This window comes from Heterocephalus glaber, unplaced genomic scaffold, assembly GCF_053883595.1.
Source record: "Heterocephalus glaber isolate CG9 unplaced genomic scaffold, H.glaber_assembly_v1.0 deba00001546, whole genome shotgun sequence".
Taxonomy (NCBI): domain Eukaryota; kingdom Metazoa; phylum Chordata; class Mammalia; order Rodentia; family Bathyergidae; genus Heterocephalus; species Heterocephalus glaber.
The window spans coordinates 3,664,846-3,679,104 of record NW_028258339.1 but is presented as its reverse complement, the minus strand read 5'-3'; the positions used below and the strand labels follow the sequence as shown (position 1 = coordinate 3,679,104).

The 14,259-nt window shown below is 51.2% G+C and overlaps 1 protein-coding gene across 5 annotated transcripts; it reads left to right on the top strand.

Moving 5' to 3' along the window:
* Nucleotides 1-2,160: 2,160 nt before the first annotated feature.
* Wdr13 (WD repeat domain 13) lies at nt 2,161-13,673 on the top strand. 5 transcript variants are annotated; one of them, XM_004871943.2, is made up of 10 exons: nt 2,161-2,327; nt 2,667-2,749; nt 3,449-3,689; nt 5,510-5,619; nt 5,727-5,857; nt 6,407-6,714; nt 7,565-7,745; nt 7,834-7,975; nt 10,091-10,209; nt 10,443-13,673. In XM_004871943.2, exons 2-10 carry the CDS (start codon nt 2,709-2,711, stop codon nt 10,625-10,627), a joined length of 1,458 nt encoding a protein of 485 aa, XP_004872000.1. In that variant the 5' UTR covers nt 2,161-2,327; nt 2,667-2,708; the 3' UTR covers nt 10,628-13,673. The 5 variants fall into 5 exon arrangements, with proteins under 5 accessions (XP_004872000.1, XP_004871999.1, XP_004871998.1 ...); XM_004871942.3 differs by having other exon boundaries at nt 2,177-2,379; XM_004871941.3 differs by having other exon boundaries at nt 2,177-2,397.
* Nucleotides 13,674-14,259: the final 586 nt, after the last annotated feature.

The window sequence follows — 14,259 nt, the reverse complement described above, 5'->3', positions numbered from 1 at the left end:
TTCTGACTGAGACTATGAATGGTTTTCACCATGTAGACCTCGAGATTATGAGAGCTTTGGCTTCAAAGGCAAGCATTTTCCCATCAGGAGATGCTGAACTCTGAATCAGGACCCCACATCCTAACTTGCACCTGCCCCATTTCGGGGGAAACTCCAGAGATAAGTGAATGAGGATGCAGTGTCTCTACCCCAGTGACAGCTCAGCCCTGTGGCTCCACCCATTTTACTAAACTTGGTTCTCCACAGACACCTAGCCTTTCCCTCATGTCCCACTTTGTCCCCTGAAATTAGGGCTCCAACTTCAGATTTCAAGTCAGCTTGTGCTAGTCATGAAAAGCAGACGGCCAATGTGGTCCAGTGCTTTCCTTTGTTTTTTTTTTTTTCCTTTGGTACCGGGAATCAAAACTCAGGGACTCACACTTGCCAGGCAGAGCTGTGCCACTGAGCTACGTTCCCAGCTCTTCCTTTGCATTTCTAAATTCTGGGAGGCCAAACAGGCAGGATGTACAAGAAGGAAGGGTGAGCCAGGCATGGTAGCGCACGCCGGGGTCTGGGCCCTTGGGAGGCTGAGTAGGAGGCTTTTGAGCTCGAGGCCAACCTGGGCTACATAGAGAGCTAAAGACTGGCCTGGACTACATAAAGAGAGCCTGTCTCCTAAAAAATAGAAGGAAGAATGAGTCTAGATAGACTGAGTCACAGACAGGTTATATGACTTGTTTGAGACTATACAGCTCATGGTTGTCAGAGCCTCTGCCAGTGTCCAAATCACACTATCTTGTGAAATGTACCACTTCTTGGAGTAGTAAACATGTCCACACAGCAGCTGGTGCATCAATGACTAATTCATAATTAAAACAACCTTATTGTTAGATTGTGCTGATATCTTATAGCCTTATAAGAGGTTTTAGGCCAGGTGTGGTAATCCATGCCTGTGATCTTAGCACTCAGGAGGCTGACACAGGATTGCCAGGAGTTTGAGGCCAGCCTGGGCTACATAGTGAGATCCTGTCTCAAACAAAACAAAACAAAAAAGAGTTTTTAAAAATAATTTTTGAAAATGAAATATAAGAATATTGTCAAAACAACAACAAAAGAATTCTAGCAGTAAGAATATAAGAGGAAGCTATTACACCTTGAATTTCAACCTTGTAAATTCTGTTTATTCTATTTGAGATGCAGCTTCCAGTTGGAATTGAAATAAAGATGATTTGGATAGCTTCCTAGGATGCAAGCCCCAAAGCCGTTTGATTATGTCTTCTGCCTCCAAACACTCAATCCTTGGTTTCCTGGAGACGTGCAAGTCCAACCACCTCCAGTCCATTCCTGCATATGGACTCTTCTCATCACAGAGCTGTCCAATGGCCAATCAGTCACTCTAAAAACTAGAGAACCAGCTGGGCATGGTGGCAAACACCTTTGGTGGGAAGCTGAGGTAGGAGGATCACTGAGAGTTCATGCCAGGGTGGGCTACATGGTGAGTACAAGGCCAGTCTGGACTACATAGCGAGACCCTGTCTCAAAACAACAAAGCAAACAAAAAACACTACAGAACCTTCTAGGGGTGTCTGCATGTGCGGTTAAATTTATTTTGTTTTTTTGAGACGGGCTCACTATGTAACCCAGACTGGCCTCAAAACTCATAGTGATCCTCCTGCCTCAGCCTCCGGAGTGTTGGAGTTACAGGTGTGCCCCACCATGCACTGCTTCATAGTATTAAATTTTATTTTATTTTTTGGTACCAGGGATTGAACTCAGGACCTTGCGCTTGCAAGGCAGGCAGTGGAACCACTGAGCTAAATCCCCAGCCCTCTTTTTTTGCTTAAGTTTTATTCTGTTCAAGTTTAGCTTTGCGAAGATTAAGCAATCTACTTTTTTTTTTTTTTGCGTTACCGGGGATCGAACTCAGGACCTTGCACTTGCGATGCAGCCACGGTGTCAGTGAACTAAATCCCCGGCCCAAGTCTACACTTTTTCGCAAGAAAATTGTATCTGTGATTTCTAGTAAGTGATTTGGAGACTTCATCCCTATCCCTGGATACTATGATCCCTGAACATTATCCCTACGAATACAAAAAGTGTCACAATGGAGTGGGTAGAACTCAAGGGGTGGAGCCTCCATCCATGTGCCGGAAGCTAACTGTCCCTGCGCCTGCGAGATTCCCAAGCCCTGGGAAGTATTCTATCGATTCACTCCGCTCTGCAGCGCGTTCTGGCAGCAGGCGGCCATCTTGCCTGGAGCCTGAGAAAGGGAGAAGAGACGGAAGGAACAGGAGACACTGGTCTCAGGGCCGCCCCGGAGGCCTCAAGAGCCAGAGGCAGCCCCGGAGGTGGTCCTCGATCCTGGGCTATGCTCTTGGACTCAAGAACGGAAGGCGGAGGGCAGCGGGGGCAAGATGGGTGGGGAACGTCAAACTGGGACTGCTAGGCGGGGGAGGAGCGTTGCTATGGTGATCAGGGAGTGGGTGGGTCAGGTCTGAATAGCTCCTGTGAGTCACCCGGGCGCTGCCCTGGAAGGGCCGGGCTGGGGTGATGACCATGGTAACAACCCGGTGGGATTTCACACGTTCCCGGCGTGGAGGGATTTGGTGTCTATGGCAACGACCACCTGGTGGAAGGGGCGGAACCCTTCGCTTGGGACGCTGACATTCCAAGCCCTTGTCCTGCAGGCTTCCGCGGGCGGAAGTGCCAGAGGAGGAGGAAGCCAGGGAATGGCCGCGGTGTGGCAGCAAGTCTTAGCAGTGGATGCGAGGTGAGACGTGGGTTCGGAGCCCTTGGGAGGGGAACTTACTGTGGTGCATGCGCAATGGCAATAAATGAGGCTGGGCAGACAACTTGCCCTAATGTGCTGAGTGGGCAGGCTGGAGATGAGCATGCGCGGTCAGCAGGATGTGGAGTCTTACCTGCAGAAATATGGCCCTGCTGGAGAGGGTTCCGAAGAGTATGCTGGGAAAATGCGGGCAGATGTGGGCAAACGCAAAAGAAGCTGCTTTTGGTCGAGCAGGGTGGTGCTTAGCCTGGCAATTTCCTACCCCTACTATTGCTCCCCACTCCTTTTCCTACTACCATCACTACCCCAGTTTGACCCCATTGCCACCTATACTAACCTGCACCATTGCCCCATACTGACCTCTGACCTCCATAGTCATGCCAGTCTGATATCTACCACCATGCTAGACTGACCCTTGTTACTGTTTGCACTGCCATCCCATACCGACCCCAAAAGAGCTGCAGACTGACTCTTGTTCCATACTAACATTATAACTCCGGGTATTACTGCAGAATGACACCCATCACAGCACCAGAAGGAACCCCCAACACTACTATCAATCACTCTTGCCACCCTGACTCCACTCACTGCCACACACCTCATTTCTCTCACCCTATGCCCGGACCTGATTGATTTCTTCTGTCCCGTGCCTGCTGCCCACCCTGCCTCCTGAATCTGCAGATACAACGCATACCGCACACCAACGTTTCCACAGTTTCGGACCCAGTATATCCGCCGGCGCAGCCAGCTGCTGCGGGAGAATGCCAAGGCTGGGCACCCCCCAGCACTGCGGCGGCAGTACCTGAGGCTTCGAGGCCAACTGCTGGGCCAGCGTTACGGGCCCCTCTCTGAGCCAGGCAGTGCTCGTGCCTATAGCAACAGCATCATCCGAAGCAGCCGGACCACTCTGGACCGCATGGAGGTGAGCTCCTGACCACAACCACCCACTGCCGTGCATGGCCAGCCTCAGCAGGCCTCCACACATTCAGTGCCAGTGTTTCAAGCACCTGTGCTGGCGAGCCACTGTTCCTGGCACAGGGGGTCAGTAGAGGACAAAAAGATATACTACACCAACTGTGTCAGCAGACAGACAATAAACATGACAAAAAACAAAACAAAAAAAGAGGAAACTGGGCGTGGTTGTGCATGCCTGTAATCCCAGCACTGGGGAGGCTGAGACAGGAGGATTGCCACAAGTTTGAGGCCAGCCTGGACTACATAGCGAGACCCTGTCTCAAAAAAAAAAAAAAAAAAAAGGATAGCAAGCGCAAGGTCCTAAGTTCGATCCCCGGTACCAAAAAAAAGGACAAGGGCCAGGGATTTAGCTCAGTGGTGCTAAATCCACCTGCCTCACAAGCGCAAGGTCCTGAGTTCAATCCCCGGTACTAAAAAAAAAAAGGACATTAAACATGAGAAACGGCCAAATAACCACATTGATAGCTACCATGCTGGGTAGTGAGAAGTGCTAAGATGGAAAAATAAAGCAGAGTTGGGAGAGAAAGGAGCCTGTGTGTGTGGCAGGGATGTAGCTCAGTGGCAGGGCACTTGCCTAGCATGTGTGAGGTCCTGGGTTCCATCCCTAGTACCACACACACAAAGGACTAGTGTGGGGGCAGAGGGAAGCTATGGGGATGTCAGGCCACTGCTCTGCAGAGTACGAGACCTGAATAAAGTGAGACTAATGTGGCACTCGGCAGGCAGACCAAGGAAGAGAGTGGCACTCAGAGTTGAAAGGAAAGGCAGGCATATTTGCTAGCGAGCCCAGTGGAAGTCACCTTCCACAGTCTGAGCCCCGTTTCTAAGTTTCTTTTCCTTTTTATCTTGCTCTTTAGTCAGGGCAGGAAAACAGAATTTTACAGAAGCGGAACTTAGCAAAGGGAGGGAGGTGGAGGCAAATGTTGCTTTTACAGTTTATCTTTAAGACATAGGGAGGTTCAGGCTGCTGTTGTTTCAGCAGTTTATCTTTCGGACACAGTGACCTTTGTGGATCTAGCAGGAGGGGCAAAGCCTTGAGACTGTCAGCCTTGAGACCGCCAGTGTCTCTCAAGCTTTGAGACTGTTAGTCTCTCTTTGTCTTTTGTGTTTTTCCATTTCAAGACAGCTGAGAGTTTTCTAGATGAGAGTGTTCATCCTTTGTACAGTGAACAAAGTGCTCAGTATGTGTTGAGTAAGTGTGGAGCAGGGCAAGGGTAGGGGGGCCAGTGAAAAAGCCACTGCAGCAGCGCAGGTCAGCAATAACGGTGGTGGCAGAGGACAGGTGTGATGAGAAGGGATCAAGTTCTGGATATATTTTTGTTTTTGTTTTTGTTTTTGGTACCGGGGATCGAACTCAGGTCCTTGCCCTCGAGCAGCAGGCGTCGAAACCACTGAGCTAAATCCCCAGCCCTTCTGGATATATTTTGAAGGCTCCAGATCTCAAAGGTTCTCAGGAGCTGTTTTTGGTTTTTTGTTTTGGGTTTTTTTTTTTTTGTACTGGGGATCGAACTCAGGCCCTTGTGCTTGCAAGGCAGGCGGCAGCACCACTGAGCTAAATCCCCGGCCCTGTTTCTGGTTTTTTTGAGATAGGGTCTCCCTGTGTAGTTCCAGCTGGCATTGGATTCATTATGTAGCCCAGGCTGGCCTCAAACTTGCTGTGACCTTCCTGTCTCAGCCTCCAGAGTGCTGGGATTACAGGCATGCACCACTACACCAGGCTCAGGAGCTATTTTTAATTTGCACCCACCCTGAGCCTCTCTCTTGCAGGACTTTGAGGATGATCCTCGAGCCCTGGGGGCCCGTGGGCACCGCCGTTCTGTCAGCCGTGGATCCTACCAGCTGCAGGCCCAGATGAACCGTGCAGTCTACGAAGACAGGTATGCAACAGAGACAGACAAGGGTGGCAGTTGTTGAGAGGGACCCGGGGGCATGGTGGGCTGAATGCCTGTACCTGTCTCCTGTCACCCCTCTGCTTCGGGCCAAGGCCTCCTGGCAGCGTGGTACCCACGTCAGCAGCTGAGGCGAGTCGAGCCATGGCCGGGGACACGTCGCTGAGTGAGAACTACGCCTTTGCTGGCATGTACCATGTTTTTGATCAGCACGTGGATGAGGCAGGTAAGCCGGTTGGCAGCAGGTCCTATCACTAAACATTTATCTAGACAACTGCCCAAGGTGTCCTTTTCAGAGTGCAGGACCACTGGCAGGCCTCTGAAGGAAGACTTACCACCCACAGCGCCTTAGGCAAATCCAGAAGCCCCCTACAAAATGCTCTGCAGTCTCAGTACTTTAGGTACTGGAAAGGGCTTCCTTGGAAACTCAGAGGAGCACTTTGCAGTAGGCTGCCTGGGTTCGTGAGTCCCTTGGAAGGATTCAAAGCCTCTGCTGATGAGAAATCCCACCACAGAGGGCAGATATAGTGGGCTATACAGTGTCAGAGAGACCTAGCAACTGTAAAGCGCTAGCTAGCTAAGACAGCAGGAGCTTTGTGCATTGCAGAAGACTTTTGGAGTCCTCAAAGTGCCTGCTGAGATCTGGGGAGCATTTTGGCAGAGGGCCGTCTGAGGTTATGATTGCCAAGAAAAGCCCTTTGCTGAGGCCAGAGCTGTTTATACAAAACATGGCGAGAGCGTGCTGATTCCCACAAATGGCTCCTTGCCATTGCAGTCCCGAGGGTGCGCTTTGCCAATGACGACCGGCACCGCCTGGCCTGCTGCTCACTGGATGGCAGCATCTCCCTGTGCCAGCTGGTGCCCGCCCCACCCACCGTCCTCCAAGTGCTGCGGGGCCACACCCGGGGCGTCTCCGACTTCGCTTGGTCCCTCTCCAATGACATCCTTGTGTCCACCTCACTGGATGCTACCATGCGCATCTGGGCCTCTGAGGACGGCCGCTGCATCCGGGAGATCCCTGACCCTGATAGCGCCGAGCTGCTCTGCTGCACCTTCCAGCCCATCAACAACAACCTCACTGTGGTCAGGCTCCAGGGCGCCCACTCACCATGGGGCTTGAGGGCTGTGGGAGGGCACTGGGTATAAGGCCTAGGACCCTCCAGTCCCTTCATAGTAGTCTTTTTTTTCTTTTTTTTTTTTTTTTGGTTCTGGGGATCAAACTCAGGACCTTGCGCTTGCGAGGCAGGTGGCGGAACCACTGAGCTAAATCCCCATCCCCCTTCATAGTAGTCTTGCTGGTGTTGGTCTCAAAGGGAAGGAGTCCAGAGAAGGGGGGAGACAGCGTAGTGCATGGTCTTCAATGGCTTTGCTGGGTAGACTCAGAGGGGCCAGACTGGGGCTGGGGTCATGGCTCTGGGACCCCTTTGGTCCCATCAGCCAGAGTCCTACAGTTGTCCACCTGCAGGGGCTGCTGCTGGGAAGCAAGATAATGAGACTGCAAGCTCGTCCATCTGTTAGTGGCAGTCCCACCATGATCACACTCCAAGATAGACTGATCATAGGGCAGGGAAGACCATGGAAAGTCTGGGCTGGAAGCTGGCTGAGCATGAGCTAGAGCTCAGCACCTTTCTCCGTTCAGGGCAGCAGCCTCAGAGTCTCCACAAAGGAGTTGTCAGGGTGTAGGAAAAGCCGTTCGGTTATCATGGGGATTGTACAGTGGTTTTCAGGTTGGCCAAGGGGTGGGTGACATGGCTCTGAGACCTCTTTTTTCCTGGGAGCAGCTGTCCTACTTTGGGCAGATTATAAGAGGGGCTGGCTAGGGAGCAAGGTAGATGCCTTTGGTCATCTCTCCCCCTGTCGCAGCCCGACCATGGTCAGACTCCAGAAGGAATTAGCTGGGTGTAGGATGAGGGTGCACGCATTCTCCCTGCAGGTGGGGAATGCCAAGCACAACGTGCACGTCATGAACATCTCCACTGGTAAGAAAGTGAAGGGTGGCTCCAGCAAGCTGACGGGCCGTGTCCTGGCTCTGTCTTTCGATGCCCCTGGCCGGCTGCTCTGGGCAGGCGATGACCGTGGGAGTGTCTTCTCCTTCCTCTTCGACATGGCCACAGGTAGGCAGGCCACAGCCCTGCATATAGGTGATGTCCCTCTATCCCAGGGTTCAGGCCTCATGCTCACCTCTGCCTTCCACTGCCACAGGGAAGCTGACCAAAGCCAAGCGGCTGGTGGTGCATGAAGGCAGCCCGGTGACCAGCATCTCTGCCCGCTCTTGGGTTAGTCGCGAGGCTCGGGACCCCTCGCTGCTCATCAATGCTTGCCTCAACAAGCTGCTCCTCTACAGGTGAGCCCTTGCCATCACTGCCGCCCACCCGGGGAGGGAGGGCTGCCTCCTCCGCCAGGCTGGTCCAAGAGCCTGTCTCCAATAGTAGGATGATGATGAGACTAGAGATGTAATTCAGTCTTGCCTATCATGTGCAAGGCCCAGGATCCACCCCTAGTATTGCAACTAATAATAATAATAACAACAGTAATGCCCCAAGGTGATGGCACTAAGGCCAGTAGCAGCAATAAGAATGACAGTGCCAGCGAGTACCTGTACAGCAGTTGGCGTGCTGTGGACAGGCCCTGTTCAGATCACTTTCTGTGTGTCACCTTGTTTAGTCCTCATACCAACCTGTGATGTAGGTACTGTTGTTATTTCCATTTTACAGTTAAGCAGACCAAGGTCTTGGGCTGGGGTGTGGCTCAGTGGTAGAGTGCTTGCCTAGCATTGCAAGGCCCTGGGTTTGATGGCCAGAACTATTAAAAAAAAAGCCATGGTCTCCTTGTAGCAGAAGCCTGTTTTGTTTCTTCATTTATTTTTTTGGTGACTACTAAGCTAAGTCCTGGCTCTTCATTTATTTAGTTGTAGTGCTGAGTATTGAACCCAGGGCCGTGAGCATGCAGCATATGCTCTATCTACGGAGCTACATCCCCTTTGTTTGTTTGTTAGAGACAGGATCTCACTGTCATGAACTCTATGTAACTTTACCAAGCTGGCAGCAGACTTGGAATCCTCATGCCTCAGCCTCCTGAGTGCTTAGTTTATGGGCATAATGGTTTACAGGCATAATGTCTGGTTCCCAGCCCTTATTCTTTTAAAAAAAGTTTTGAAGGGAGGATTCAGTCTCCTTGCTTACCCCCATCATGTTATGCAAATGCAGCTCTCAGCCTGGACTATGCCTTGAAATGACCTGAAAAGCTTCAAAAAGTCACACCCAGGCCTCCTCCAGGCTGGTGGCTTCAGAAGCTCTGGAGTGGCCCTGGGCTTCATATGTTGAAAAATGCCTTAAGCAACATCCAGCCTGGCCTGAAGACCATGCCCCAACAAGATGTTTTTTATTGTCCTGGGTTTTTTTCCTACTTTAAAAAATTTCTATGTAGATACATACTTTCTAAATTCTTTTTTTTTTAATTTTGGTATCAGGGATCAAATTCAGGACCTTGTAGTTGCACGGCAGGCGGAAGCACCACTGAGTTAAATCCCTGGCCCTCTAAATTCTTACTTCAAGTACATGTTTAAGATTTTTTTCATTTTCTTTTGTTTGCTTGAGTTGTTTGTTGTTTTGAGACAGGGCCTTGCTATGGTAGTCCAGGCTGGGCTGAAACTCATGCTTTTCCTGCCTCGGCCTCCCCAGGCCTGCGCATCATCATCCCTGCTCCTCAGCCCTCCCCACCTCAGCCCTCCCCCTCCCTTGGGCTATGTCCTTCCTGTTGAGGGAAGGGCGCACTCTAGAAAGGGGCCTCATGCATCTCACCCACACCTCACTTTTCTCCCCAGAAGACACTTCAGGGATCCCCCAGTCACCCACAATAGCTGTAGTTCATTCTCTTTAGTGGCTGTGCAGCTTTCTCAGGGTGGACAGACTGGTTGTACAGCCATCTCCTCTCTGTGTGCCTGTCTTGATGCCAGGATGGTTGAGATTCTGAGAATGAAAAAGGAGTGAATGACTTTGCAGAGGCTCCCGTTTGTGTCCAGGCTGTCACAGTGTCCAGGCTGTCCAGGCTGTCACAAACTTGCACAGCAGCTCCTACTGAGAGGTGCATGTCATCATCTCAGCACTGGATTTCAGCTGGCCACAGTAGTGTGTGCCTGTAGACCCATCTACTTGGGAGGCTGAAGCAGGAGGATCACTTGAGCCCAGGAGTTTGGGGCCATCCTGGGCAACAGAGTGAGACCCTATATCAAAACAAAAAACAGGGCTGAGGATTTAGCTCAGTGGCACCTTGCCTGCCTCAAAAGCACAAGGTCCTGAGTTCCATCCCCAGTACCGCAAAAAAAAAACCCCAAAAAACTGGATTTTAGGAACCATGGAAAGAACTCAGACGCAGGGGTGGGAATGCAGACTGGCCCACCACTGCCATCCCTCCTGGGGCTGAGGCTGTGCCCTGACCCACTCTTTGGACCTTTCCTCAGGGTGGTGGATAACGAGGGGACCCTACAGCTGAAGAGAAGCTTCCCCATTGAGCAGAGCTCACACCCTGTGCGCAGCATCTTCTGCCCCCTCATGTCCTTCCGCCAGGGGGCCTGTGTGGGTGAGTCCTGGGGGGTCAGGACCCTGGGAGGCTGGGGAGGGTTAGGGTCAGACCTCATGACACCCGATGCCGTGACTTCTGGGTGACTGCTCATGCCCTCCAAATACCTCGAACACAGACCCCTACCACCCCAGAGACCTCTCACTTTGCACATGGAACCAGAGTGGCCATGTGAGCTCCCAGCTAGGGACCAGGCCCCTCCTTATAGGCTCTCTCTGTCTCTCCCTGGACAGTGACAGGCAGTGAGGACATGTGTGTGCACTTCTTTGATGTGGAGCGAGCGGCCAAGGCTGCTGTCAACAAGCTGCAGGGCCACAGTGCACCCGTGCTTGACGTCAGCTTCAACTGTGACGAAAGCCTGCTGGCCTCCAGTGACGCCAGTGGCATGGTCATCGTCTGGAGGCGGGAGCAAAAGTAGGGTCATGCCAGCCCTGTGCTGTCCTGTTCCACCCCCACTCTGCCCCAGCCTTGTGTTGTAAATAAAGTTCCTGTGGTTGTGCTGAGGCCCAGCTCCCAGGTCAGCCAGGAGGTAGCATGGGGGAGGGGCCAGCTCCCCGCCCCAGCAGAACAGGTCTTCCACTCGTTCATCCAGCCAGTGCTTACTGAATGTCTGCTGTGTCACCGTGGTTACACCACCAGGCTGCTGGTGGGCAGACAGTATCGAGCACCAGCTGTGTGCCAGGAGCTGTGCTAGGTGCTGGGAACACTGCTGTGACCTAGACTGACAGAAATCCCTGCCCTCACAGCCATGCATCCCAGGGGAGGCAAGGAGGCCATAGGCAGAAACACAGCCGGTCCCTGACTTACTGTGTTTCAACTTATGATTTTTCAACTTTCCAAGGTTTTTACTTTCCAGTGGTGCACAAGTGTACTCATATAGCCAGTCTGGTTCCACTTTCAGTACAGTATCAATAGTTAGCACTGCATTATACCGCAGGCTTTGTGTTGGCTGAGTTGTACTTAGGTTAGGAGTAGTCAGTTCATTTTATTTTTTTTGGTACCGGGGATCGAACTCAGGTCCTTGCACTTGCGGGGCAGGCAGCGGCACCACTGAGCTAAATCCCCGGCTCGTAGTCAGTTCATTGTGATGTAGGACATTTTCATTTTCTTTTGGGTGTTGTTTTTTTTTATTTTTTTTTTTTGAGACAGGGTCTCGCTCTGTAATTCAGGCTGGCCTTGAACTCACTGTGTAGCCCAGGCTGGCCTCAAAATCAAGGCAGTCCTCCTGCCTCAGCCTCCAGAGTGCTGGAATTATAGACATGCGCCACCACACCCAGCTTGATGTAGGATATTTTCAACTTATGATGGGCTTATCAGGACATAGGGCCATCATTAAGTCAAGAAGGATCTATACATAATAATTCAGCTAAAGCCAGATGGTGTGAAGGGAGAAAGAGGTGCAAGAGTGGCGCTGGGCTTTCTTGGTGATGTCATTAGGGAAGACTTTCCTGATGGAACAGAGACCTGTATGAAACAGAGGGAGCCATAGTGTGTGGGAGGAGAACACTCAGCAGAGAAAGCCCAGCACCAAGGCCAGCAGGTAATTGTACAGGCCGGAGTGTGGTTGGGGCAGGGCACAGTAGTCCATGAAGTCAGACAGGCCAGATGCTACAGGGCTTCGTGGACCACAGTGAGGACTCTGGCCTCTTTCCTGAATGAGGGAAAAGCCACAGAGTGATTTTAACCAGAAGAAGGATGTGGTCTGGCGGCAGTGGAAGAGTCGAGTAAAGAATATTTGACTCCGCTCTAGGGTTTTCAAAAGCCAGCTCCTCATGAGGGCTGAGACTCAGCAGCCCTTGCCTGGTGAGCCCCACGCGTCTGCAATGGATTCTTTCTTTCCCACAGCAGGGAGCAGAGGTGTTTTGTTTTTGCTTGTTTGGTTTTTAGTTTTTTGAGAACAGGGTCTTGCTGTGTAGCCCAGTTTGGCCTTGAATTCACTATGTGGCCCAGGATGGGCTCAAACTCACAATCCTTCTGCCTCAGTCTCCTGAGTGCCATAATTACAGGTGTTCACCACTACACCAGGCAGGTGTTGAATTCTCGGAGCACCCAGCCAGTGTAGGGGCAACCATGGGTCCTAAGACTGAGCTAGGGGCTCCTGCTGTGAGATGGAGGCAACAGGAAATCTTCCAGACCACCCGATCTCCTCCCATGCCCACTCAGGTCCCAAATACAAACCTTGGGACAGCTCAGAGACCAAAAAGTGAGGTTTGATATGGAGCCCTGAGCAAGGAGAGACTGCTTGGATGGATGCTGACGGGGGTTAATTACCCAAATCCTTGTCAGTGGCAGGAGTCACCGGGCAATGTCAAAGGGGCTCTTGCTCCAGCTGCTCCCCCTCCAGCTCCACATGTTAGGGCATACACATGAATTTGAACCGTGGCTAACATCTTGGGACCTCAGGGCAGGCCCACAGAGTCACAAAGATTCCAGCCTGATGGCCCAGTGTTACCACAAGAGGTGGGGTGACACCAGCAGCCTGGTTCGAGGAGGAAAATCATCTGCTATTGCCTGAGGGTGCTGTTATTTGATGGTATGGTTACTTGCAGCCTAAAGCATTTCTGACTGGCACTTCAATCTGACAGACCTTAGGGTAAGTGCTATGCAATAAGGGTATCCATGAGCTGGGTTGTTCACGTGATCAAGGTCACATATGTAGCTGCAGGCTCAGTGATTGGCTAGGAAGACACACAAGACCCAGCATATGGTGGTATTCATGCCTGTGATTGGTTACAGCAGAAAGCTCCAGAGCCACGTCAGCAAAGGAAAATGGTACACTGGGCCAGGTCAGGGGAGACTGGCACAGGTTCCTGAGGGTCCTCTAGCAGTGTGCTCAATTCCCCATCACAGGTTATGACAACACATATGACATGCTGCCAACCAGGGAAGCTCATCAGAGACTCTACGCCCAGGGTTCTTATTGCACTGGTCATGCCTAGCATATAACCAGGTTCCCAAGCCTCAGAAGGAAAGCAAGTATTGCGCATAAGCCACAGTTTATCCCTTGTGCAAACAGCTTAGGCAGAGTGAGCCATTATTACCCTGGAGAACAGTGGGTACACCCTGAAATGTCAGTTCCTAGACACCAACCAAGGCCAAGCTCAAAGCCACCTTTTGAGGACAGCTGCTCGGGCCTGCTGTGTGCTGCTCTGCGCAGTTTGCAAGGCCAACCAGGTGCTTGGTTTCAGCCAAGGTCTGTGGACAGCAAGGTAGTTTGGGGGACCTGTTTTCTCTAACTTCTTTTTTTCACTCTTCATGTCCATTATGGAGTCTGGATTCAGGATGATTAGTCATGATTATTATTGTGCATGATTTGGGGGTTTCCTCCTTGTGAAATTGTTGAGGTGGTGGAGTTGACATTCTACTTTAAGTTCATCTTGGTGATACTTTTCTTGACTTACACCCTAAGGGGAAATAAATACTGAGCAAATAATAAAGAATAAAAAATAATGTTCTTGGTCAGACTTGGGCCTCTGTGAACTTGTCCATCATCCCTAAGCCTGTGTGACATGAGATCTGGAGCTCTGTTAACCATCCCACCATTAGAGCCACCCTGCTCTTTCCTCAGAGCCAGGCCTCCATGAGCTGACTCATGCCATTTGTCTGGCTTTGCACCTGAGTGTTTTTTGTTTTGGGGGGTTTTTTGGTACCGGGAATCGAACTTGGGACCTTTCGATTGCGAGGCAGGCGGTGGCACCACTGAGCTAAATCCCGGCCCTGCACCTGAATGTATTTAATTACTTCACCTTCAGGGAACTTCTCTGCTCCGAGCCTGAAGCTGGGCCTTTGTTAATTTTTATTCTGCCAGTGTCTCTCCAGCCAAACCTCAAGCCAGAATTTCTGCCATTGACTATCTTCTCATCCAAACTTGAACCTGGGCTTCTTCTAATTATTTTGCGATCAATGCCCTTTTTTTTTTTTTTTCTTTTTTGGTACTGGGGATCGAATTCGGGACCTTTCGATTTCGAGGCAGGCAGCTGAACCACTGAGCTAAATCCCCGGCCCAATGCCCTTTTTCCCTGAGGATCCTTAATCCTGACTTTGCATCTG